The sequence below is a fragment of the Carassius auratus genome, chromosome 12 (genome assembly GCF_003368295.1).
Source record: "Carassius auratus strain Wakin chromosome 12, ASM336829v1, whole genome shotgun sequence".
NCBI classification, from domain to species: domain Eukaryota; kingdom Metazoa; phylum Chordata; class Actinopteri; order Cypriniformes; family Cyprinidae; genus Carassius; species Carassius auratus.
The window spans coordinates 13888951-13915935 of NC_039254.1; the positions used below are offsets into that span (position 1 = coordinate 13888951).

The following is a 26985-nucleotide window of genomic DNA, read 5'->3' on the forward strand; positions in this document are numbered from 1 at the left end:
TCCAATCCAGAGCTCCCTCCACGAGGAAACTGTACACCCTGAAGTGGAAACTCTTCACTTCATGGTGCAGAGATCACCACCTTGACCCTGTTAACTGCCCAGTTGGTACAGTTCTGGAGTTTTTACAAGCTAGGCTCTCTCCGGGGTTAACCCACTCCACCTTAAAGGTGTACGTGGTGGCCATAGCTGCTTACCACGTCCCTTTCAGTGATCAGTCACTGGGTAGACACTCCCTTTACACGTTTCCTCCGAGGTGCACTGAGGCTGAGACCTCCAGTATGGTCCCGTATTCCCCCATGGGATTTGGTTGTGGTGTTAGAGGCTCTCTGGAAAGCTCCATTTGAGCCAATTCAAGAAATCTCAGACAGACATCTGACACTTAAGACTGCCCTATTACTGGCTATTACCTCTCTAAAGAGAGTTGGAGATCTTCAGGCCCTCTCGGTGGCCCCTAACTATCTAGACTTTGCCCCTGGTATGGGCAAAGCATTTCTATACCCTCAAGCGGGTAACATTCCTAAAGTTCCCTCTGTCACACCACAACCTGTCGTACTGCAGGCCTTCTGTCCTCCTCCCTTTCGGGAGCCAGACCAGGTGAAGCTAAATTGTATGTGTCCAGTGTGAGCATTGGACGCATACATCCACAGAGCTCCCCTGTGGAGAAAGTCTGACCAATTGCTTGTATGCTACGGTCCTCCTAAAAAGGGTTCTCCTGCCTCTAAGCAGACCCTTAGTCGTTGGATAGTCGAGGCTATCAACGTCTCCTATGAGTCCTCTGGTCTTCCCCTTCCTTTGGGAGCCAAGGCTCACTCTACGCGGAGTATGACTGCCTCTAAGGCCTTTTAGCAGGTTTGTCCCTCTTGGACATCTGCAACGCTGCGGGGTGGTCCACACCCTCTACATTCGCCAGATTTTACAATCTTGATATGCGAGCCTCTCCTGGCTCTTCTGTCCTCTCATCCTAAGCTGTGCTCTTCGGATACACACTAGGCAGGGGCTTGGTAGTCTGGAAGCGTTGGCACATCGTTCCCCAAAAGCGCTCGACGCAGCTCGAGTTCCCAAAGAGGAACGTCCCTAGGTTACATATGTAACCCTAGTTCCTCGAGGGAACGAGAAGCTGCGTCGCCGAGCCATACTCCCGGCACCCCTGCCTGCGCTTGCTTCCCAACTCGAAGCTGAGGCCAGCTGCGTGGCATTTGCCTTTAAAGCTTCCTGGTCGCTACGTCACCCCATCCGTGACGTCACGCTCTTCCATTGAACTGATTGCACACGATATTCAGAGTTGTTCTTGCCAAAGGCGTTCCCCAAAAGCGCTCAACGCTTATTGGGCGTGTTTGCATTGGGAAGTGACGTCACTCACAGTCGATGTTAATAAGCAATTATTAATAGATGATTTTGAAAGTAAATGGAAGTAATTGGTGAAATTGTGGAGGACATTTTAACACTCGCAGAGCAACTTGACGACAGTTCATACGGTACAGATTTCCTTTTACTCAGAAGCCATTTGGTTTTGGACAACAGCTTTTAATACAACAGCTGAGGTAGTGATAGCAAATATTATATTTTTCTCTCTTTTGATCACCGTAATCAATCTCTTGAATCTCTTATCGTTCACTGCTGTAGAAGTTTGATCATCTATGACAACTTCTGAGAACCCCAGAAATTTTAAAAGGGTCCATAGGTTTAAATTTTGATAAATGGATTAAATATAACTTTCACAAAGAGGGTCCTGTTGACAGACTCATAATTAAAGACCCATGTGGACACCTGGACATCAAGTTAAGAAAGCCGATAACTCACCACTGGACTCTCCATGATTCCTTTGAGGAAGATGAGGTCCAGGTCATTGGCTGTGGTGGAGCTAGTGCTGTCACTCAAGGTGTCTAGAAGACTTTGCATTGCTGAGAACGAAAAGACAAAAGGGTTCACATATTACAAAGAAGACATTTCTCCATCCTTTCATAAAGAAACAGGCCACTCAAATGTACAGTAGAAATGAGTCCATCTCAAAAAATTGAAATTGTGACAACCAAAAATGTGTGAATAAAACATGATGTTGAGATTATCATCTTTATCATTTCAGAAGCACTCCGCAATAAGCTGTTCAAATGACGGAAATGTTAATGGGAAATAAATGTATTGTTTTCAACTTTTGCCCACTGATCAAAGACAAATATTTTCTTTTCAATGCGAAACAAGCAAATTATCTTTTAAAAGAAGTCTCGTTAAAGCCCGTTTTACATCATGTTCCGGAGCAGATCAGAGAGACAGAGGATGATTTATAGTCTTCCATAAATCGTTTTGCAAAAATAATGTTTTTGGATTGCTTGAATAGTCCCCATTATTTATCCATTGAAGTGCTTGTTTGTACATATTTAAGATTGCTAGAAAAGAAAAGGTTATTTTCTTACTTTAGAAGCACTCAAATATACATGAGAAAAAAATCAGAGCAGTGGAGAAGCATCAAAACTGAATCTCCTAAAACTCAAACAGAGTTTCATGAAAGGAAGTTTCTAGAAAGATTCATGAGTCCTCCATGGCTCCTGTGTAATAGTTCTCTTAAATTCCCCCTGCAGCAATCTTCATCACTCGCACAGAACACGTTCATGTATTCCCTTGTATTGTATTCCCTTGTTCAGTTTTCAGACATGATGCATAGTCCTCTTCCAGCCAGAGTGTAACATAAAATGATGTGTGACAAAGCAATGATTGCTGGATAATACAAAAAACAGATTATGAGGAAATCCAGAGATGTACACATTATTTTTTTAAAGAAGAAATTAAGGTGAAACTTTGGATAAAAAAGTGGAACCTACTTCAGTTTCTCGTAATAATTTTTTTTAAATAAAAGCATAAGTAGGCTAATTTAATTGTTTGTTGTAAGGAATTTAATATATACATTTTTTATTTAAATTATAAATTGTTTATGTATTTATAATTATTTTTATTTTTTTACACAAAATTAGGTATTATTTGAATGTCAATGCCATCATAAAATATTAAGCATTGGAATTTAAAATATTACTTTTAAAAATTCACACCCGAGTCTCCCTGCACATATTTTATTCTTCCCTTTTTCAAGGACACTGAAAAAAGTATACCTTGAAAGCTATATTGCTTTGGGTAAAAGAAGCTGCTAAAAGCATAACTATCAAAAATAACATTACTTTCAATGCAAATAAGAAATGTGAAAGAAAGGTGTCCATCCTAAAAAGTTATATATTTAAAAATACATTTATTTTCAAGTACAACATATTTACTGACATATTGCTCTGATATACTTACTGGGATAAAAAATATAATTACATTTATCTGGAGTATTTATTTATTGCACAATACACATTTCTTAAGATTAAGCCTAAAAATGTGTTTTGATGTAGCTATTGATGAGGACTTTATGATCTTTGAATAATTGTCTTTAAATACAAGATATTTAAAGTGTACCAGAAATATCCTTGCAATAATTCCACTTTAGCACAATAAAAAGTATACTTCAGTATGTCTTTAGTTGTACTAAAGCACTACTTCTGCACAATTAAAGTGCATTAAGTACAAAACCTGTTGCTGCAATTTAGCAGGCATTAAAGGGGGGGTGAAATGCTATTTCATGCATACTGAGTTTTTTACACTGTTAAAGAGTTGGATTCCCATGCTAAACATGGACAAAGTTTCAAAAATTAAGTTGTACGTTTGAAGGAGTATTTCTGTTCCAAAAATACTCCTTCCGGTTTGTCACAAGTTTCGGAAAGTTTTTTTCGAGTATGGCTCTGTGTGACGTTAGATGGAGCGGAATTTCCTTATATGGATCCTGAGGGCACGTCTGCCGGAAGAGCGCGCGCTCCCGTATAGCAGAGCACTCAGAGCACAACAGGCATTCACTGATCAGAGCGAGAGCGTCGCGAAAAGTCACAAAAGGAGTGTATTTTTGGTTGCCAGGGCAAGACAACCCTGCACAGATTACCAAAAAAAAAAAAAAGCATTAAGGGACCAGTGGATGGAGTTTATTTTTACAGAGCATCAACGGAGTTGTGCAAGTGTTTGTGTTTGTTCCCTGCATTTCAAAGATGCTTGTTTTAAACACAAGGCCCAGTTTGACGACGGATTTGCGTATCGTTTATTTCTTAAGGAAGATGCAACCCAAGCGAAAAAGGGTCACGATCGTGTGTTGGAACCGCAGGCGGTGAGTAAAACTGCTTCAAATATCTCTGCCTTCTTCTTAGTGCGTCCCCTCTCATGCCGAGACCCGGGTTCGAGCCCCGCTCGGAGTGAGTCGTTGCTGCTGCTGCTCTCGTTCAGTTTCAGCCTCTGGATCTGATTCTGGATCATAAATATACGCTGAATCTGACTGTTAGCCATGGTTTGTTTTGGATGATGGTTTTTTTCCTCAAGGTAATGTCACAGCTTCCAAACGCTTTCAAGCCTACTGGCGCTTGTGATTCTTTAGCTCCGCCCACACATCACGCCTCCAGCGGTTCGTGTTTTTCCGGGATAAATTGGTACTGACTATCTTTCTCTTATGAATATAATAAAACTAAAGACTTTTTGGAGTTATGAAGGATGCAGTACTACTCTATAGGTACTCAAGATTAACAGGATATTGAGTGAATACGAGCATTTCACCCCTTTAAGTATATCAGTTTAGTATACAAAAAGTAGAATTTCAGGATATTTTTATTAAGTACATAATATATAAATGTAATTGTAGTATACGTAACATGAAATATATGTATTTCAAATACATTTTAGTATATTCATTTTTCAATGATGGTCTTTTGAGTCTTCATATTGTGTTTAAAGGGAAAGCTCAGTGACTATCAGATAAGCTAAAACCTGTGTTTGACAATTAATATGTAATAATTACAGCATGCAGTAAATATGAATTTATAGACCTTGTAACGCATATGCAGGTCATCGATTCATCGGTTAAATTCAGGGATATAACATGAAACCTTTTTCCACTAAATACCTGAAACCCCCACCCAAATTCCTTAACACACACAAAAAGAAACCTTTCTTAAAGTTCCTTACTTTTGTAAGTCCTTATTAATATGTATTGTGAATGTTTGTGTATTGTATAAAAATGGTTAATCCTGGGTAAATGGTTAAAAGTGCTGACTTATAAATTGGAAATGTTTCTCCTCATTTTAACTTTTTCAAAGAGAGCCATGTTTCTGCAACCCCCACTCCTAACCAGGTCGTGAAGCTTTATGACCCCACTGGGCAACAGGACAGGAAAGAGTCCATTCACTGGTACCTTTTTGTCAATGTATCCTAAGCTATTACTTATTCAATGTGGTCTCAATGTGTGAAGTATTGTTTTTGGTGTATTAGAGATTCCCCATATAAATTGGAGAATCTGCAGTTTTAATCGTGTGCTAATCAAACGTTAAATGTGTGTAATTCTGCATTTGAATGTAACTTCGTGTTTCTATCAGTTATATATGTACTGCTTGGTGTTTTTGTAATCGTCATGCTTTGACAGACCCATTTATCTAAAGCAAAGTAATGAAAAATTTATTAATCTTGAATTACGAACTTGCTAGAATATCACTGCTGAAGTCTGATAAGGCTAAATCATTAGGGTGGGTGTTTCCACAGAGACAAAGGAACTTTTCCCCGCTTCAGATTGCGGACGTTCATTGGTTGTTCACGCGAAAAGAGGCGTGAACCATCCCAAGCCATAAGAACCGACCGAACAAGGTCCGCCTCGCTCTTCTTACGCTGACTCCCTTCCCTCCTGCATCGACCCCGTTCACTCCCGCTCGTATCTCTGCGTGGACTTGGGCCTTTACTAAGTTTATTCAACTATTCGCCTCTCCACACAAGGAAGACGAATTCTGGAACATTGTTTGTTGAACCTTACAAATACCACGCTGACGCCAAGATCCAGCGATGCTCCAGCGCGTGCCGGTCTCCAGCACGCACATGCAGGTTTTAAAAGACCTGCGCACAAAGCGTCACGAAAAGACCACACTCACGCACACTGGACACTTTGCAAGTATAATTTTTCTATGGAGATTTAAATGCTGCATTCTGTGACGTCATTCATTTTCTCTCTCTCTCTCTCTCTCTCTCTCTCTCTCTCTCTCTCTCTCTCTCTCTCTCTCTCTCTCTCTCTCTCCTTTATTTGGATTCCGTTATGTCTTGTAAAAAGTTTACTGTCTGTATTGTCGTACGCATATTTACTCTGTGTGACTTGTAGTCTGATGTATTATTAGTCAATTATTAAAAACCCATATATTCATGATTCTTGTCTCCACCACCCGCTCACATTACGCGTCACTGAGATGTCTGATCTTTAGCTACAAACTTTAAATTTAGAAACTAAATTTATCATAAGGATAGGATAATGTTTTCATGGCCAAGAGAATATTTTTCCTTGAATTATAAGAATTGATAACTTTATTGAAAATTGATTGGTTAATCTTACGGCCGTTTGCTGGACAAACCACTGTTCGATTTGCAGTAATTTACAGTAAGAGATATCACAATAAAATTTAGTGTAACTTTCATATGAGATAGATATTAATCATATTCCTGATTAATTATTCAAATTCCCTATATATCATTTGAGTTTATTATTCTGTACAACTCACTGTTGTTACAACCTATACTGTAGTTTTATTAAAAGTGTTATTCCCAATCCTGGTCATGGGCATAATTGGGATGCTTGGATATGTCTAGGTGGGTTCACCTGATTCATCTCATCAGTAAAGTGCTCTCAGACTGAATTGGGAATGTCAAATAGGGGACATATACGAAACAGTGCTGGAGGAGCTCCAGGATTAGAATATTAAAGTGTATGCGTAGGTGTCTATTCATTCACATGAATACATTTCAGCATTGGAAAACACAAACAATCTAATTTTTTATTTCATGGAATTAAAGCTGCAGTAGGTAACTTTTGTAAAAATATATTTTTTACATATTTGTTAAACCTGTCATTATGTCCTGACAGTAGAATATGAGACCGATAATCTGTGAAAAAAATTAGAGCCCAACCGATATATCGGCCGGCCGATATTATCGGCCGATATGAGCTAATTGCATTTAAATCAGCATCGGCGTTTATAACGGCCGATGAAACTTGAGAAACAGTCTCACGCTTCACTCATGTTATGAGTGTTGCATAGTTTGCCCACCAGAGGGCGGTCTGCAGCTCCAGAGTTGCAACAGCGCCAGAAATCCACAAAGAAGAAAGCGATCAGCCAGCCACCCAGGTGAGTCTGTCATTCGTCATGTGAAATGATTGTAGATTTAGTTCATACACTGTATATAAAAACGGTGTGGTAGTTCTAGTTAACAGTCCTATCATTATCACTTCTAAATATTCTGTAACATCAATTAACAGCCGCTAATGCATTGCTATATTAGATTAGCCACAAAGCTAATACCATGTTTATCAGTGGAAGAGCGCGAACGTTAATAAGAGGTCGAATTATAACGTTAGCGTTTAACTTATTCTTATTCTATTGCGGTGTGTTTCCCACATAATGACCGCGTAATGGGCCTTTCACACAGGACACGATATGCACGGCGCTTGCCCGCTGGCTTTAGCGTTGCCCTTCAGTCACAACGCGATTTGCGCTGCGCTGCGCTATGGCGTAGGCGGAGTTTTAAAAACTTTTAGCGGGAGCTCTTTCATAGTCTGTTGTTCCTCCTTTCGGTCAGCAGCAAACATGTATCTGTCCAGTTGTAAGAAGCGAGTGATAGCGCTAGTCCAGCTGATGAGAATTAAGAGAGAAGCAAGAAAGAAGAGGCTATACCCTCAGGTCCAAGGAACAATTTGGTGAATTCAGGCTGGTTACGTTACTCTAACGCTAATATAGCTTCCTTTTTAGCAGGCCCCTTGAATGCTTGCTATTAACTTGTTTGAAGGTGGTTCTTCTCAAAATTGACAGCGGTGTGTTCATGACACTAACGTTAACCATTCAACTTCGAATGGATTCCATAATCTTCCGGTAACAGTAGGCTAACTTTACGTTCGCCAGCGCATGACGATGTTTTGATTCAGACTGCACAAAGAGAAGAGGAGAAGATATACGGGTCCGTTGTGAATGTGTCTGTGAGAGCAAATGTAGTGTAGTTACAGTAACTACAGTAGGTGCGTCAGAACAGATTAAACCAGAAGGGACATGTAAATAAATGTGAGCTGAACAAGCGTTTTTTTCTTTTCTTTTTTTTTTCTTACATATTGTTTCAAAGCAGCTTTACAGACATAACAGGAAAATGTTGAAATAATATTGTTAAATATAAGGAGGTTAATACCTATTGCTTGACAAATAAATATATATATATATTTCTCATTTTTGCCTATGTAGGAGATCCCTGTTTATTCTAATTCTAATTCTAATTATGACATGAGTAATGATACATGTGTCACGGTTGGGTTTGGGAAAACACAAAGAGAGGGTAGATCCAAATGCAGGTAAGGGTTTTTATTTAAACAGAGGGGTAACTACAAAAATAAACAGTCATGAGAGACAAACGTAACCAAAAGAGGGAACCGGATGAAACGGGGAACTCGGAAGAATGAGAAGGTAGAGGAAGTCTCGGGGGAACGAGAGCATGAGACACATAGGGTAAGGACTCCATGATGACAACAGAGAACGACAGCTTTATATAGGGAAACTAATGACAGAGTATTGTCAACACCTGTGCGATTCTAATTGGAGTGCAATTACTGTGAAGACACAACCAGACTAGCGGAATTAAAGTGCCTATGGTGAAGTGCCTAAGGGGAAGTGAGCTCACTAGGGAACACCCAGGAAAACAAAGACTGGCAGCGTGACATTACCCCCTCCCTACGGAGCAGCTACCAGATGCTCCACCTAAACCCAGGAAAACCCCAACAGAAAAAGAGGCAGGAGGGAGGTGGAACGGCGGCGGACCAGGGGGAGGGACGGAGGGACAGAAAACAGGGACAGGAGCAACCAGGAGAAATGGAAAGGTGCAACACAAAACAAGGAGTCCAGGAGGGAGGCGGACAGGTGGAGGCTCAGGGGGAGGGAAGGAGGGCCAGACTAAACTAAAAGGAACAGACAGAAACAGAACTCAAAAAACACAAAACATAAGTCCATGAAGGGCATGTTGAGGCGTCCACCAGGACGGAGCAGATGACCACCACATCTTTGTGGTCGAGGCCGGAGTCCACCAGGGCGGAGCGGAAGACCACCACGGCCTTGTGGTCAAAGTCAAAGCCCTCCAGGGCGGAGCGGAAGACCACCACGTCTCTGTGGTCGAGGCCGGAGTCCACCAGGGCGGAGCAGAAGACCACCACGTCCTCATGGTCACCGCCGGAGTCCCCCAGAGCGGAGCGGACGACCACCACGTCCTCGTGGTCACCGCCCGAGTCCCCCAGGGTGGAGTAGAAGACCACCACGGCCTTGTGGTCACCGCCTCGGGAACTGTATCGGGCACCGCCTCTGGAACAGCCTCGGGCACCGCCTCGGGAACAGCCTCGGGCACCGCCTCGGGAACAGCCTCGGGCACCGCCTCGGGAACTGCATCGGGCACCGCCTCGGGAACTGCATCGGGCACCGCCTCGGGAACAACGTCGAGCACCGCCTCGGGAACTGCATCGGGCACCGCCTCGGGAACTGCCTCGGGCACCGCCTCGGGAACTGCATCGGGCACCGCCTCGGGAACTGCATCGGGAACAACATCGAGCACCGCCTCGGGAACTGCATCAGGAACTGCATCGGGCACCGCCTCGGGCACCGCCTCGGGCACCGCCTCGGGCACCGCCTCGGGAACTGCATCGGGCACCGCCTCGGGAACTGCATCGGGCACCGCCTCGGGAACTGCATCGGGCACCGCCTCGGGAACAACATCGGGCACCGCCTCGGGAACAACATCGGCCACCGCCTCGGGAACAACATCGGCCACCGCCTCGGGAACAACATCGGCCACCGCCTCGGGAACAACATCGGCCACCGCCTCGGGAACTGCATCGGGCACCGCCTCGGGAACTGCATCGGGCACCGCTTCGGGAACTGCATCGGGCACCGCCTCGGGAACTGCATCGGGCACCGCCTCGGGAACAGCATCGGGCACCGCCTCGGGAACTGCATCGGGCACCGCCTCGGGAACTGCCTCGGGCACCGCCTCGGGAACTGCCTCGGGCACCGCCTCGGGAACTGCCTCGGGCACCGCCTCGGGAACTGCCTCGGGCACCGCCTCGGGAACTGCCTCGGGCACCGCCTCGGGAACTGCATCGGGCACCGCCTCGGGAACTGCATCGGGCACCGCCTCGGGAACTGCATCGGGCACCGCCTCGGGAACTGCATCGGGCACCGCCTCGGGAACTGCATCGGGCACCGCCTCGGGAACTGCATCAGGCACCGCCTCGGGAACAGCCTCGGCCTCCGGAGCAGCAGCGGGCACCGCATCGGGAACGACCTCGGCCACCGCCCCGGCCTCCGGAACAGCAACGGGAACCGCATCGGGAACGGCTTCGGCCACCGCCTCGGCCTCCGGAACAGCAGCGGGCACCGCCTCGGCCTCCAGAACAGCAACGGGAACCGCATCGGGAACGGCCTCGGCCACCGCCTCGGCCTCCGGAACAGCAGCGGGTACCGCCTCGGCCTCCAGAACCGCAGCGGGCACCGAATCGGGAACAGCATCGGGCATTGCCTCGGCCTCTCGAACAGCATCGAGCACCTTCTCGGGAACAGCCTCGGCCTCGGAAACAGCATCGGGCACCGCCTCGGGAACTGCATCGGGCACCGCCTCGGAGACTGCATCGGGCACCGCCTCGGCCTCCGGAACATTAGCGGGCACCGCATCGGGAACGGCCTCGGCCACCGCCTCGGCCTCCGGAACAGCAGCGGGCACCGCATCGGGAACAGCCTCGGCCACCGTCTCCGGAACAGCAGCGGGCACCGCATCGGGAATGGCCTCATGGACGGCAGCCGCCCGCTCGGGAACGTTCTCCGGGTCCTGAGGAACAGTAGCTGCCTGTCTCCTCCTCCGTCCTCTACGATGGAGAGTCGGTGGCGTTGAGTCAGCCATCTTGTGCTGTGGTGCTGGGCTGGCGGCCATCTTGGGCTGTGGGGCTGGGCTGGTGGCCATCTTGGGTTGTGGGGCTGAGCTGGCAGCCTTGTCTGGAAACTCTGGTGTGGTTGTTGCATTCCACTGAGCACGATGGTGCAGGTAATTGGTAAACCCCCAAAAGTCCAGGATCTCTAACCCCTTCATCTCCCATTGAGGTAAAGGATCATCCAGGCAATTATTAAACCAATCCTTTAGTGCTGCATCATTGTAACCTAACCCGACTGCCAAAGTCCAAAACAATTGCGCCAGGCCACCCACCTCCCTTCCCTCTTGATGAAGGGTGGTTAAGTTCCGGAATCTCCCCCTCCGTTCCTCCATGGTGGCTGGGGAACCGATTCGAAATCTCACACCGCTGGATCTAGGCATGATGGAGTCCTTCTGTCACGGTTGGGTTTGGGAAAACACAAAGAGAGGGTAGATCCAAATGCAGGTAAGGGTTTTTATTTAAACAGAGGGGTAACTACAAAAATAAACAGTCATGAGAGACAAACGTAACCAAAAGAGGGAACCGGATGAAACGGGGAACTCGGAAGAATGAGAAGGTAGAGGAAGTCTCGGGGGAACGAGAGCATGAGACACATAGGGTAAGGACTCCATGATGACAACAGAGAACGACAGCTCTATATAGGGAAACTAATGACAGAGTATTGTCAACACCTGTGCGATTCTAATTGGAGTGCAATTACTGTGAAGACACAACCAGACTAGCGGAATTAAAGTGCCTATGGTGAAGTGCCTAAGGGGAAGTGAGCTCACTAGGGAACACCCAGGAAAACAAAGACTGGCAGCGTGACAACATGGTGATATTATTAATACACATGCTTATTCTTTCTATGTCTCTCTTTCTGCCCTACCGATGGCTGAAAAAGGTGAATGCTGTAGCAGCAAAGTGTGGGACTACTTCTGCAAATACTTTAACTTTAGTATTATAATTTATTTACAGTACACACACAGACTGTTAAAACCAGCTTCAACTGGAAGCCAGACTGTTTTTTGATCATTAAGAAATATATACTTTTGATGTGCAATTGTTTAGTGATTTAGACCGTAATCTAAGGCTTTTTTCTTAACATAATCCCTTCTAGAAAATGGTTTATACAGCCCACATACATAGAGCAGGCAGATATTTTGCTATTGAATGTTGTGTAAGTGCAGCTTATAGGAAATGGGTCTAATATCCAGTTTATTTTCAAAATCAAAATATCGGCTTATAAATAGGCTCTTTTCGAGTTAATATCGGCATCGGCATCGGCCCCCAAAAATCCATATCGGTCGGGCTCTAAAAAAAAATCAAGCTCCTCTGGCTCCTCCCAGTGGTCCTATTGCCATTTGCAGAAATTCATCCGCTCTCGGTGAGAAACAACCAATCAGAGCTGCGGTCCGTAACTTTGTTTGTGTTCAAAATGTAAAAAAATGTATTTAATAAGCGAGTACACCATGAATCCATTTTCCAAACCGTGTTTTTAGCTTGTCCTGAATCATGCATTATAATTTTTTTCCTTCTTGTTTTCTCGTTATCTCGACATAAAGTCATTTTCTCATTATAACGACTTAATTTTCTTGTTATCTCGACATAACGAAAGTCGTTTTCTCGTATAACGACTTAATTATCTCTAAGAAGTTACAAAACTGCGCCAGCAGGTGGCACTGTAGAACTGAATATAACTGATGGGGTACACTATCTATGGGGTACACTGTACACTATCTACTTTACTGTATGCTGACCTTCCTCGTGATCGCTATAATTTGTGCAGTGTTGTTCATTACTGATAATTAATTCATAAATGTTAAATGCTTGAATCAATCTGATTATTTTGTATATTAAGTTCTTGCTAGATGCATGAGTTTCACCAATGCGTTCTGTGTCTGTGTATTCTGTTTGCATCTATATCTTTATTTGTGCTTCTTTTAGGCACATGATTAGGTAGTTAATAAGCGGAGATGTTCTGTTTATCTACAGTAGGATGGAATTTAACGATGCAGGCTATTTGTGATCTGCTTCTTTTCCTTATTATTAATCTTTATTGTTAATCATATTGATGAGAAATGTGATGTATATGTAAAGTGCATAGGCTAATTTAATTCAGTTTTGTTCTATGTCTAATGTTGTAATACACACACACACACATACCATGTTGCCATTTAAACATGTTAATTACAAAAACAAAACGTTTGGTGTACTGTCTCTGGAAAAATCAACAGTGATTGGTCAGCCTTTATTTATGTACAGTATTGTAGATGTTATTACCTAGGCGAAGCAAAATTTGCTGAAATATAGGCTACAGTAAGAGCACCTGCATGGTTGTCCATCAGATGCCTGTCAAAGTTGAGTTGGTTACTATAGCAACAGTAAAAACTGTCATGTCGTTATAATGAGAAAACAAACTTCCGTTATGTCGAGATCACGAGAAAATTAAGTCGTTATAATGAGAAAACGACTTTGGTTATGTAGAAATCACGAGAAAATTAAGTCGTTATAATGAGAAAACAACTTTGGTTATGTCGAGATAACGAGAAAATTAAGTCGTTATAACGAGAAAACGACTTTCGTTATGTCGAGATACCGAGAAAATTAAGTCGTTAAAATAAGAAAACAAGAAGGAAAAAAATTATAATGCATAGCCGCTTAGAACTTCCGTAGAATAAAAGAGTTATTAAACAATTTATATTTACGGGAGGCGGGGCTGATCATAAAGGGATTATTATTTTTAGGGCGCACCTTTTTATCAGTTCCTTTTAATATAAACTATTATAGCAATTAACATGCATTTTAACATTTAAAAACTTCAAATCAGTTAATTCAGACTGCTCTATAGTATATTGTAAAGTACATTGTTTCCATAATTAGCATTCTTTTAAAAGTAGCTAAAGTGTAGCAACTGATTAGTCTTTGAAACAGAGTTTGTGATCTTGCGTCAAATAAGACAGTGATGCAGGAAAAAAAAATCTAAAGCAGCGATTGGAGTTTTGCTATAAAAAAAATTTATCAATTGGTGCCACATACTGTGTTTTGTTGTTGTTGTTGATATTAAAACTAAAAAATCCCATAAAAAGTATGCCCATGAGCTAAGAGGTGGCAAGTAGGTTGCATATTTCGAGCAACTACCACTGGGATGAATGGAAGCGCTAACGAATAGCTCTCTCCAGGTATTATAGAACTCCTTGCTACAATTAATACATCAGGAAGCTTAATGTATATCTCTATGGAAACACATGTACAACTGGTCTATCTCTGAGCAGCAGGATTAAGCTCATTACTAACTCTGTGTCGACATCCTGTCGAGACTGAGTGACATTTAAGCTGAAAGCACACACCAAAGATACACACAGACATGTTTTTGAGTCTGACCCCTAAGACCTTTAAGCTATGATGGATTCGAATTCTGAAACATTGTTTGCATTGACTGTATATGTGACTAATTTTGCCACATGCTCTGATGTTCAGCAAGCATCTGCCACTGTATATGTCTGTTTCACACTGAAGCAGCTCATTGCTGGTCACATTAAAGTCTCAGATTCCTGAAGTGCTTATCTTGACAAAAGAGCTGCATTACTGTTTATTTTCCTAGCTCAGGACTCAGGACTACCGCTGAGTGTTTGGCTTCTCACTCATTTCCATTCCACCCCTCCTTTAGAAACACTGAAAGCCTGTAGTATTTCATTTTCACTTAAGTACAACACTCATTTCCTGAACATCTTGCACTAACACTAATTCAAGCTTTGCATGAACCCTGTTTGACAAAACAAGTTTAGTTGCAATTTGACATTTGTTACTTCAAAATCTATTTCTTCATTTATTAAACTGAATTATCCTATGACTTTAAAATGTCAAATTGTGCCAGAGACCTTAGTTTACCATAATTTTGGCCTTCATTTGTTTTTCATTGTGAGGAAGTTTACCCTGCTGTCACACTCATTTTCTCACCTGGAGCTCAGACTCTGTGACTGATTGTTTCTCCTAATAATATACAGCCAGTAATGCTCAACTCATTTCCGAGCATATTAGCTCTTTATACTGCATAAGTAACCAAAGTTGAGCTTAGCAATCAGTTAATGATATTTAATATATGTATACATTTTTAATCTTAAATGACTAAAAAGTGCAACTTTTAATCCATTTATTGCTACCAATCTTTGCTTAAAGCAAAAGTAAAATATAGTAATATATATATATATATATATATATATATATATATATATATATATATATATATATAGGGTAATAATAATGGCTTGCTATCAACAATTTTAATAACAGCTTGGATTATTATTTTATTCATAAGTCTTTAATTCTGACTTTGCTACATCAATCAGGCGCTTCTGAGTCAGCTACTTTAAGTATGTTGTTAGTTTAAGTTTTTGTTATTGACTGTTCAAATGCGGAGTTTTGCACATTGTGTGTGTGTGAGAGAGAGAGAGCGAGAGAGAGAGACAGGGTCACACAATGGAGTCAGCTGTCTTAACGGTCCGTGGCTTGTGTACTGCAAACACATACGAGCTTCGTCATTGTGTCTGTCACACCACTCTGTTCCCCTTTCAGACTTGAACTGATGGTAAAAATAAGGACATTATTATCTGTCTTTACATTTATTTTGAAAGAAGAAGCTTGCGATTATGGAAAGGTTAGTATTTCCGACGAGTGCTTGCGGTGTTCGGCCAATCACAATCCACTGGGTCAGTTGGCCAATCAGAGCAGACTGCGCTTGTCGGAAGGAGGGACTTTGTAGAAAATGACACGTTTCAGAGAGGCTGGGCATAGAGGACCTACAATACTGTACAGTATTTGAAAAATAATGTGTTTTTTTAACATTAAAACATCGTATACACAAAATAATGAGATTTAAAAAGCATCATATGACCCCTTTAAAACTGTCAGAGAAAGATGCAAAAATCATTACAAGCACCGACAGTGAGAGACCGTTTAATATGGCATCTAATGTCTCAGATGAAAAATGGTTGTTGTTGGTTACTGCATGATGATTAAAATGGCCTTAAATCAGACCCGTAGCCAGCTATGAGGCCAATGAGGTCTGGACCTCAGTAAATTTTTCATGTTCAAAAATAAAATTTGTTCTCTGAATGACTAATTTGCTGTTAAGCTCCTCATATTTAGCTCCTCATATTTATTCAGATTTAGCTATTATAATCATTTTTGGACTTGCCTTTTCCACTTAATTTAACCCTTTAGAAAGTTAATAAAGTAGGAAATTACAGTTTAGAGTCAGCAATATCTTTATCTTATATTTGCCTGGAAACTCTGTTGGTATAATGTCTGCTAAAATGTAATAAAAAAAATTCAGTGCATTGTTTTGTATTGGTGTACAATGTTTAAAAATAATAATTTATTCAATATAGTGTCCATTCATTTCACATTTAATATTGGAGGCATGTAAGTTATTTGAAATATTTGATTATTTATTTATTATTATAATTTTTTTTTAAAGTAATGCAATAGCTACTTTCACTGGAAATTGGTTACTTTTATAATGATGTAACTCAGTTACTATTTGAGAGAAGTAACTAGTAACTATAATGAATTACTTTTTTTAATTAACTTGCCCAACACTGGTCACTACTACTGCACTATAATGCTGCTTCTGCCACATTTTGACAATAGATTTACACTTCAAGTCATTAAGGATGGAAAATGCACTTCATTGTGTTTGCACTAATAAATGCTGCTGCCTGCCAACTGCAATCATCAATAAAACGTTGTTCCATGCTTTTTTCTGTAACGTCATAAATATCATCACAAATATTCTTGGAATATTGTTATATAATTTTGAGGATATATCGCCCACCCCTATTCAGCATATCAACAAAGTATATTAAAACTGAAATAACTTAAACCTGCACCTCATTTCTCCAAGTGATCTATTAACTGCAATCTGTTCATTCCCTGGAGCCCAAATTATTTCTCAGAATTTTTCCTGTTCTCATTTACATAAAGATGCCTCAACTCAATTTCTAATTACATATTTCCAAACCCCTCATGGGTTTTAATGGACGCCTTGTAATCTTTCGGGCTTATCAAACGTTTCTTTGCTTTAATGGTTTCCGTCTTATCTTTTAGAAATGATCATATCTTAGTTTTTGCATTTGGTCCTGTTCACAGTACACACTCACTCATAACAATGCCTACCTTTAAAAATCTCAGAAAAGCCCTGAAATTGCATATACTAATATCTATCTATCTATCTATCTATCTATCTATCTATCTATCTATCTATCTATCTATCTATCTATCTATCTATCTATCTATCTATCTATCTATCTATCTGTCTATCTATCGAGTTATCTTACATGCAAGGTTACAGTCATTCGGAATGTTTTTATGCATTTCTCCAAAAATAATTTCAAAATCATTCCACAAACTGTCCAACAATGCAGAGACAGACAACATGGTAAAACAAGGGTAAACACTGGCTGTGCTTTTAAGATCTAATTTTTTTTGTAAAGTTTGTTGTGCTTTTGGGAAATAAAATAATATTTGTACATTTTTTTTCTACGATCTGCTTATGATGCTTTTGGGAAACTCTGCCCTGTCAGTCTTTCCTCTCATATTCTCATATTCTCAGGAAATGAAGCATGTAATCAACCTTCTTCTAAATCCCTTTTTACCCTATAAACCTCATAGCATACAAAAATGTCTGGAGAATATTGCATTATAATTAAATTAATGCAAACATGGGTAGATCCAGTCATCTGAATTCTAAATATACCATAATAAAATTTTACACTGCAAAGGTGGCATGGGAGCACTTCTGAAGTGGCATTTAGGCATCTTTTCAGAGGTCAATGCTACTGTGCCTGCTCAAAATTCAGTGTAAATGTGCAATCATGCATAAAGCCAGACTAAATTATGCCTGCTTTGACTCACATCAACCTTTAGCATCAAAATACGCAGATATAACTGCAACGTAATGCATTTATGTCACCTCTGAACAGCAGTCTGTGTAAAGACACATAAATAACACTTCAGAAGCACTTCTGTGCCACCTTTGCAGTGTAAATTTGGCAATGGACTATTGAATGCTAATCAGAGGTACAGTAGCATAAATACATTTACACAGCAAATATAAATGTACACTTTGATGCTTCATGGATCTGCAGGCTTAATTTAGTCTGGATTTTGTGCTGCATTACATTTGATCAGGCAAAAAGCAGCATTTAATTGGCTGTGTAAACATGCCTTAATTCACCTAATCACAGACCATTACAACTATCCTTACTTGTTTTTATTTTTTCTTGTTTATAAATCATTCCATAAAAGCATGTGCTAAATGAATAAACGTAATGTAAAGCCCCATTCACACTGACAGTGATTTTATCCACTGAATAAAACACACACAAGCTTTCCACACAGCATTTTGTTATTACATTTCTGCAAGTGTGAAATCACATATCACCACTAGAACAACTGATCAAATCACCATCACTCCGTACGCAATCTCACTGTAGTAATGAAATACAATCTTTGCGTTCCTTAGACACAATCTGTTATTGCACCCATAATTCTCTCAACAGCTTGTATAAACAAAGGACACATCGCACCTACAATATTAAAAGCTAGTCTCTCTTGCTCATGTTTTGGATTGGAGATGTCATCCCTGCTTTTTTATTGCAATATACACAGCTGTCCTACAGGTGTGTAAGAGTGTGATTGAATGTAATCATGCATTATTCAAAAAGAAAACTGAATATTCATGAGGCTGACGTTGCTTACTGTGTTCAGGAAAGATATGTCGTCGTTATATATTGTCAGCCTCTCAAGTGAAATGGGAATAGAAGTTGAGCGGACAGTCCTATGAGACTGCATTATGGTCAAGGAAACTGCGCTTTTGTGAAAACATGCAATGGAATGTATTTCACTTGACTGTAGTTTGAACCTCAAAGAAAGGGAGCCGAGAGAGAGAGGTGAAATCTGAAATTAAAGGAAGTTGTCAGACTCATTCTGTCCAGGCAGCTGTAACAAACACAGGATGTGCACTCATGCACAAAGCTAATTGGACACTGGTTTGTCACCTCTCTTTCAGTGCACCCCTCCTCATCTCTTCTCTCCACATGCACACACACATTATGTGCTGGAGGTATGCAAAAATAATAATTATGAAGCCTGTATGTATAAGTTTATTCTTAGTGCATTCTTAATGTCAGTTGTATGTTAAAACCACACAATATACTTTTCAATTTTAAAATTGCTAATTTTTTAATTAACACTGGAAATAGTATTCCCTGACCATGTTATCAACTACAGTGATAATATGATGCTTCTTAATAGGCATATCTAACAGTTCTTCCATCATTACATTCTGTTCTAACTGCAAAACCACAGTAAAAATAGTCAAATCACAGCATGCTTTTAAAGATCTTCTGCTCTCTGTGTCTTACCTCCTGGACCCTCTAGAGAGCTGATCGATCCAATCTCCTCCAGGGACATTCTGTTATAGATACTCCCAGCCATAGTTCAATCTCTCTGAAGCCTCTTTTCCTGCCTCTAATTCACATGCGTTCCTTCCCTCTTTTCTGTTCCTTCACTTTTTTCACCTCCTTGACGTCAGCATCGGTTTTCAGAAAGCCTCCCCACCTCTCATTCTTCCTCTCGCGTGTCCCTTCCTAGATCTTTCATTTCTTGATTGTTCCCTCCCTGTTTTGTGACACCTCAGGCTTCCTTGTTATTCCCATTTTTGTCTTCTCTCTTCATCCCCCCTGTTGTAAGTTTAAAGGCAGTTTGAGGCAGTATAAATGGCTGGGCTTTCTGCCTCCTAATTTCCTTCTATCTGACTCTAACAACACAGATTCCAGACACACAGGTTGGCAGAGAATTTCAGCCTCCTCCCTATCATTCCCTCTCAGCTGCTGAAGACTGTGACAGACTCACCAAGAAAGCTCAACATAACCATAAGATCGAACACAGAGACCTAATAAGAGGAGACAATGAAAGAGAGAGAGAGACAGTATGGAGAAAAAAGGAGGAGGAAGAGAAAATGTCTCATGCGAACAAAGAGTGAAGAGGAAATTCTCCTTAGGAAAGAAGAATCACTTGAGAGCTCTCTACAATATCTAATCTCCTTAAATGTGTCTCCTATGAAATTACATTGAAAGCTGAGGCTTATTTAAGACTCTTGGATCTCTGTGGTTTTATTCATGAGAAAATGTTTTAGGTGAGCTTTAAACAATGTCTCAAGCCCTGCCAAGATACGTCTGTAATGAGAGATCAATATGAAATTTCTATTTGAAATATTTCTTGTGAGGTACCTCCAAGTTGATCTGAATGATCCTATGCACAGGTAATATATTATTTTATAAACAGTTAAAGTGGTGGAGTGTTTGCAGTGGTGGTTGTTATCGCTGGTGACCTTTTAACATAAGCTCAGGCATGCAAAAATACCAACACCAGGCATTGATTTAAATAAAAACAGTAACTGATGTTAATTTATACAACTTGAAATATTTAAATTCCATAAGTAAATTAGTATGCATTGGTCACTAATGTCAAATATACCTTGTTGTAAACTGTTACCCAAGTAACTTAAAGCGACAACAAAAACCGCTACAATAAAATAAACCAAGAGGCAGAAAACTGTGACTGTGTACTGTATTGATCCTGCAATGCATGCTGGGAACCCAAGTGCCAGTTAGGTACTGGGGACATCACACTATTACAGTTAATCTGTAAATAAACACAAGATGTCCGTAATACAGACACAAATAAACACTGAGATTCTACAGCGCAATGCTGCTACATCAATTATTCCGTTTCTGTTCAATGTCAAGACACAGTAAACTATTTATTTCATTTTAGATTTAATTGTAATATAGAAATAAAAGTACAAGAACTATAAATTCATGCAAATGTTATACAGTCTGCTTTGTAAACACACACACTGTAAACAAACTCTTTAACTCTAACCTTGTAATAATGAATAAATGCAAAACAAAGTGGAGAGTCCCTATTTGTGCACATTTCTAACAGCTGGTTAAAGGAGTTGTATGTATGATGCTCAGTTAGCTGTAATAATGTCTGCAGCTTGTGCTAACCTGTGGCTAACTGGACCTCATTATCACAAGTGTCAACTGAGGTGAAATGAGCCTTGTATCCTTTAGACAGATCTAGATGTGTTCATGTTCTGCTAAATTAGGACTCTGGATGACAGTGTTGGCGATCGGGTCAAGAAAATGCATGAGATGGAAGCTAGCACGTCTTAAGGGTGATGATGTACTGAAGTCCTGAAGGACAGTGCTCACAAGCTAAGTGGAAAGTTGTTTGGGCTCTTGAAAGGGCTATTGTAAGTCCTTGCTAGTGCCATTGACCAAGGACAGGCACCAACAACTGGAGTCACTTACATTCCCTATAATAAAGAGCCTGGACAGTCTTGTCTAAACCCACTTTAGAACCTGGATCAGCTCAAGACATTCTGTCCAAGCACCACTTCACTCAGTAATTGAGTAATGGAGCAGACCTTCTGGATCAGCATGTTTAGGTGCTTACAATCTGCTGAAATGGCACTGCTCCCTCAGCAGAAAGGCAGGCAGGATACTACAGACTAGTAAAGCTACAGGTTCAAAAACTAAGCATCTTAAAGTACAGGCACATTTCTAGAACATCCTAAAATAATTATTCTAATCTGTCTGTTCTGAGAGCTGTAGTCACTTTGTCACTTTGGATAAAAAGCATCTACCTAATGGGCACTTGGGTCAATGACATGCCAAATTCTTAAAAATGTGCACTTTGTATTCATCTTGGCTTCAGATTGTTTCTAAATCTTTTATACCATTTTCAAGTTTAAAAATAATGACTCTAATGTCATATGTTTTAATTATTAACTAATTAACATATTTTCCTCACAACTTGATGTGTATCTTATCTCATCTAAAAGTCTTTACATATATTTTCAGAGGTAAAAAATATATTTTTACACAATTCTTACATAATTGTTATTGTGTGTGTTGCACCACATGAGATTTTACTATCTGAACTGTAAGGTCCAGGCACTCGGCCCAAGGAAGGTATCCGGTGCTGGATGAAGGTTTGCTGCGTGTTCTGTCTTTCACCGCGTAGAGTTATTCATTTTAGGTTAAACTCAAATCTGACTCCATTTTATCATTTAATCTGACTCCATTTTCTTATGATCTCGAATTTAGGTTGAAGTGCAAATTGGTTGAATGCCTTTTTAATGAATATTCTTCTGACATTTGATTATTCTAGTTAACTCTGTTTTTATATTAACTCGTTCATTTGGGTGCTCATGTTGCTAACAAGGATACAATGTAATCTACTAGTCAATAATTACAGAATAGAATCAAAATGTAACAAAATGTAACAATTTATTAACAGTCAGTTAAGTCAGTTTTTTTTTTTTTTTTTTTTTAAAGGGACAATGCACATTAATGAACATAAGGACAATGTCCAAATGTAAATGTGCCAGATATAGCCGTACAGACTAATTTTCATCTGGAGTCCCTGACTCTTCGGATCGGTATTATCTTCTAATCTACTTTTGTGAGAGTGAGACCATTGTACCAGTTGCACTGAGACTTTTCCAATGATACTAGACATGAGTGTTAGTTCACTTGCATTGACATTTTCATGTAATCATTTTGAGCAGACTGAGTAGAAGTAAGAATGGGTGAAGGGATTTAAAATGAAACAAATGGCCAGAAGGGGAGGTGGTCTCCTGCTCCTCCACTCTGTGGGGTGTCTCGAAGATGCCTGTGTATGTTTGTATTGTCTGTTTCTCAAGAGATCAAAGTATCTCAGGTTATTTCGTCCTTACAGAACTAACCTTGCTTTGTCATAAAAAGGTGTGAAATGATCTGATATTTTAAGAGACTAACTGACCTTAACACACAGTCATGGGGGTCTGCTGTTTTATGTTTTTCTGCATGATGATGAATATATATTTATATATTTAGAATTTTTTTCTTTTCAAGAATTTCATTCATTTAATGAAGCTTTTTTCATTTCCTTGATGTTATTGTGACAGGTTGTATCAAGCTGACGTTTTTTATTTTAAACATATAAAATGCATATTTTAATTCATTTTAATTCAGAAAGGTCGAAAAGCTCATCACATATAGGAACTGCTCCAATATCATGTCTAAAGTCCTTTTTTCTCTTATTTTACAGTCTACAAAACCTCCTGAGTAGACATCAGAGGACAGATAGCACATGGCCTAAACAAATGTCCTGAGGTACTGTAGGTAGAGGGAGTAACTCAATATTTGGGTCACTAACCTATGAATAAGAGTAAAGTGTTCCAGGTTGCACCATTTATTATTCACACAAATGAGAAGTTCACCTAATTTATCTTTTTCTTTTCTCTCTGTGTGCACAGTCCATTCAGTGCCATCAAAGAGCTGAAAGTAATTTAAAAAATGTTACAAATATATTAGTATAAATTAACATTCAGTAAAAGTAATGCTCATTGTTAAGTGCATTACACATAATTAATTAACTAATGTTAACAAATTAAACTTAATTGTAAAATGTTGCAAATTAAACTTTTAATTTATAATTTTATTTTCTCTATTCTAAAGTCCTTTGATGTAATTAAATGGAAGAAGAAAAAAATTAAAGTGACATGTAATATCTGCACCATTAGAGGCACAAACTGAGCTGCAAAAACACTTAACCATCTTTCATTGTTCAGAAAAATACAATCCCACCTCAAACTAAATAAAAATTGCACACTACTCTTTTAATTACGATAAGAAATTCTGATTACACTTTATTTTAAGGTTTCCATGTTAACAGTGTAATTATACATTTAAGTACTGAGTAATATACATGTACTTAGTATATGTTTAGGGTTAGGGTTTGGTTAAGGGTTACTTGCATGTAATTATTATATTAATCATAATAATTAATTGTTATTGTAATAGTAAGTACATGTAACGTGTAACAAGGACACCTTAAAATAAAGTGTTACAGAATATCTAAAATCTAAACTATTGAATACCTATATACTTTTTACTCTATAATATAGTCTTTATACTTTAATATATTTTTACTTTTTCATCATCCCTTCTCAACACCAACTCCCCCATTCTCAGAATAGTTCTTGTACAGGAGGATGTGATCATCTCTCAGATTTTGTCTTTGTTTCAACAAAAGTTGTACATCATAACAGAACAACGCATTGATTTCAGTCTGTGTAGCTGTCCAGAGAAATACAATGATATTGACTCAAATGTCTCTTCAGTGAAAGCTAGGTCTGAAGCTTGGCAGATATGTGGATGTTCAGTGAAGCACAAACATTTAATCCCGGTTCATTGTGGGGTTTCAGCCAAAAATGTCTGACTGGCTTGTTATGGTTGTCACTGACATTCCCACCTCATTATATCACAAAACCCTTTTGTGGATTAACAAGGTTTTGGACTGGTAACAAACTCTAAATTCAGTAAATCATTAAGATAACGCATCTTACCTGAGTCAGAGCTGGTGGATGCTACTGGCATTTTCGTTTTCTTTGAGCGTCTGTCCACGTACAAAATTTGTCAGAGGAAACTAGAGAAAGAGAGAGAGAGTTTCTGTGTAAAAATCACATGATCAGCCCAAGTATTTACTCCAAATCCACCCTCTCTGCAAAGAGCGGCAATACATTCAGTCCTCGTTAGATTACTAACAAATTGTAGCTCGTTACTGAATACAAATTACATGACAAAAACTGTAGTTAGTGGCATAATTGTCACGGTCAGTGAAAGAAACAAGGAGGAAAGATCTAAATGCAGATTTTGTTTTAATAATCATCTTTAATAAGCAAGATACTCCAATAAGACCAACCAAAAATCGCTTGCGGCAGGATTGATAAATACAGGAAACATAAACATAAAATGAAACCAGACTAGAAATGGAATATAACCATTATGGTAATATAAACATTTTAGGTAATGTATTCTGATTACTTTTAGATTACTTTTTATTTGTGCTTTCAAAACAATTAATTACGATTAATCCAATCCGAAATAAAAGTTTTTGTTTAAATTAATTAGGGCCGGGACTCGATTAAAAAAATTAATCTAATTAATTAGAGGCTTTGTAATTAATTAATCGAAATTAATCGCATTTTAATCGCATATAAATATTTGATCCGAGAACAGTGAGGAGTAATTTTTTTTCACATGGATTTATAGTATACCATTGAATAATGACTGAATACATAAGCTTAAGCAACAAAATATTGTTTATTTTTGTTCAACCAAGTCTAGCAGACCAGTGCAATTTTTGCCATGAAGTGTAGCAATAGAATATTTAGAAACAATTTATAGTACATTTCAGAAATTCAGGAAGCTTATAGGTATATATATATATATATATATATATATATATATATATATATATATATATATATATATATATATATATATATATATATATAAAACATTGGAAACACTGACTATTAGAAAACATCTCTCTGTTGCTTCCGAGGCCATAACTTACTAAGTCCAACTCTCAATAACCTTGGCCAAAACAATAAAGAGTTCAACATAAACTGTTGCACCAACAAAATAATACATAGTTCAACATAAAGTGTAAAGTCCACGCTAGCTGCTATATGTTTTGCGTTGAGGTGATAATTGAGGCTCGTAGATGTGCTGCGGTGATATGCGAACACTAGTTGGTGCTTCAGTATAATCGGTCCGCCGAAACTCATCCAGTGAGAAACGTTCCGCGGTGCAAAAATAAGTTATTAAAAATGCGGGAATTTTTTTTTTGTGTAATTAATTAATCTTAGTTAACGCGTTATTTTTTGTGTAATTAATTAATCTCAATTAACGCGTTAAAGTCCCGGCCCTAAAATTAATATATGTATGTGTACTCTATATATTTATTAAGTATATAGAAATACACACATATGCATATAGAAAATTATGTTATGTTTATATATGAAATATATTTATATATAGAATATAAAATATAATATATAAATGCATATGCATGTAAATATTTCCAAAAAATATACTGTATGTTTGTGTATTTATATATACATAATAAATACATAATATACTTAATTATCAACAACACGAAGTGCCAAGGTTTCTCAGGGACATTGTGATTTGATAATAAAGCTTACTATTTCAGTCGTGCAAATGTAAATTTAAAAATAAACATTTTTAGAGTAAAAATAATACTTGAACACTAAAAACACTGACATTAGAAAAACATGAATATGCTAATGCATATAAGGTCATCGTGACTTGAAATATATCTTTGAGGTCAAAATAATATGTAAATATGTAATTATGTTATCCATAAAACACAAGTGTAATCTAATTACAAGCATTTTATAGTCTAATTATAAATGTTTTGACAAAATAATTGTTAATTCTACATGAGAAACTATCAAATCATAATTTGAAGCAGAAGGTAACAAGCATTTATTCTAGACTTTCCCATAAACATAGTCTCTTGTTCTCTCTTAAGAAAGTTTTCCTAGTGGTAAAATATATGTGTGATGCCATGTACAAATTTGGCCACTCTTTCACACTATTTTAACTCCACACGTGGATACAAACAAGGTTAAATGGCACTTTATACAGAGGAGTTTAAAGGTGCTATCTTACGGCGTGACACATCTACACACACAGTGAGTTAAATATAGCTCTCACTGAAACTGTTACACTCTGACTGTGCACCTCAGCAAGACTTTGCATAACCCAGCGGAATGTGCGTAAAAGATAGAGAGATTGTGTAAGTGTGTGTGTGTGTGTGTGTGTGTGTGTTATGCTCCAATGCTCTTTACCAGTCTCCTTAGCTTATTGTCAAAACCAAACCCTAAGCACAAAAACATGACAGCATTTGAGCATGGAGAACTACTAACGTGGTAATACAGAGTTTCTGGAGACCATGACCAGGGTGTAATATTAATGATAACATCAAAACATAAATAAAGAGGTTTCCCTTTGGTTTACAGGCCCACCAAAAAC

General features: G+C 39.3%; 1 protein-coding gene across 7 annotated transcripts in view; it reads right to left on the reverse strand.

The window, feature by feature from the left end:
* Positions 1-26985, reverse strand: part of LOC113111909 (MAGUK p55 subfamily member 2-like) — a 52499-nt gene that overhangs the window by 14895 nt on the left and 10619 nt on the right. For 5 of the 7 annotated variants that reach the window (XM_026277106.1, XM_026277108.1, XM_026277107.1 and 2 more), the window contains 2 exons: positions 24486-24565; positions 1801-1901 (listed from right to left, as the gene is read on the reverse strand). In XM_026277106.1, the coding sequence (XP_026132891.1) occupies positions 1801-1901; positions 24486-24516 (132 nt within the window). In that variant the 5' untranslated portion in view covers positions 24517-24565. Of the gene's footprint in view, positions 1-1800; positions 1902-19446; positions 19940-24485; positions 24566-26985 lie in introns of those variants that run through there. The other 2 variants (XM_026277105.1, XM_026277103.1) reach the window with 1 other exon arrangement.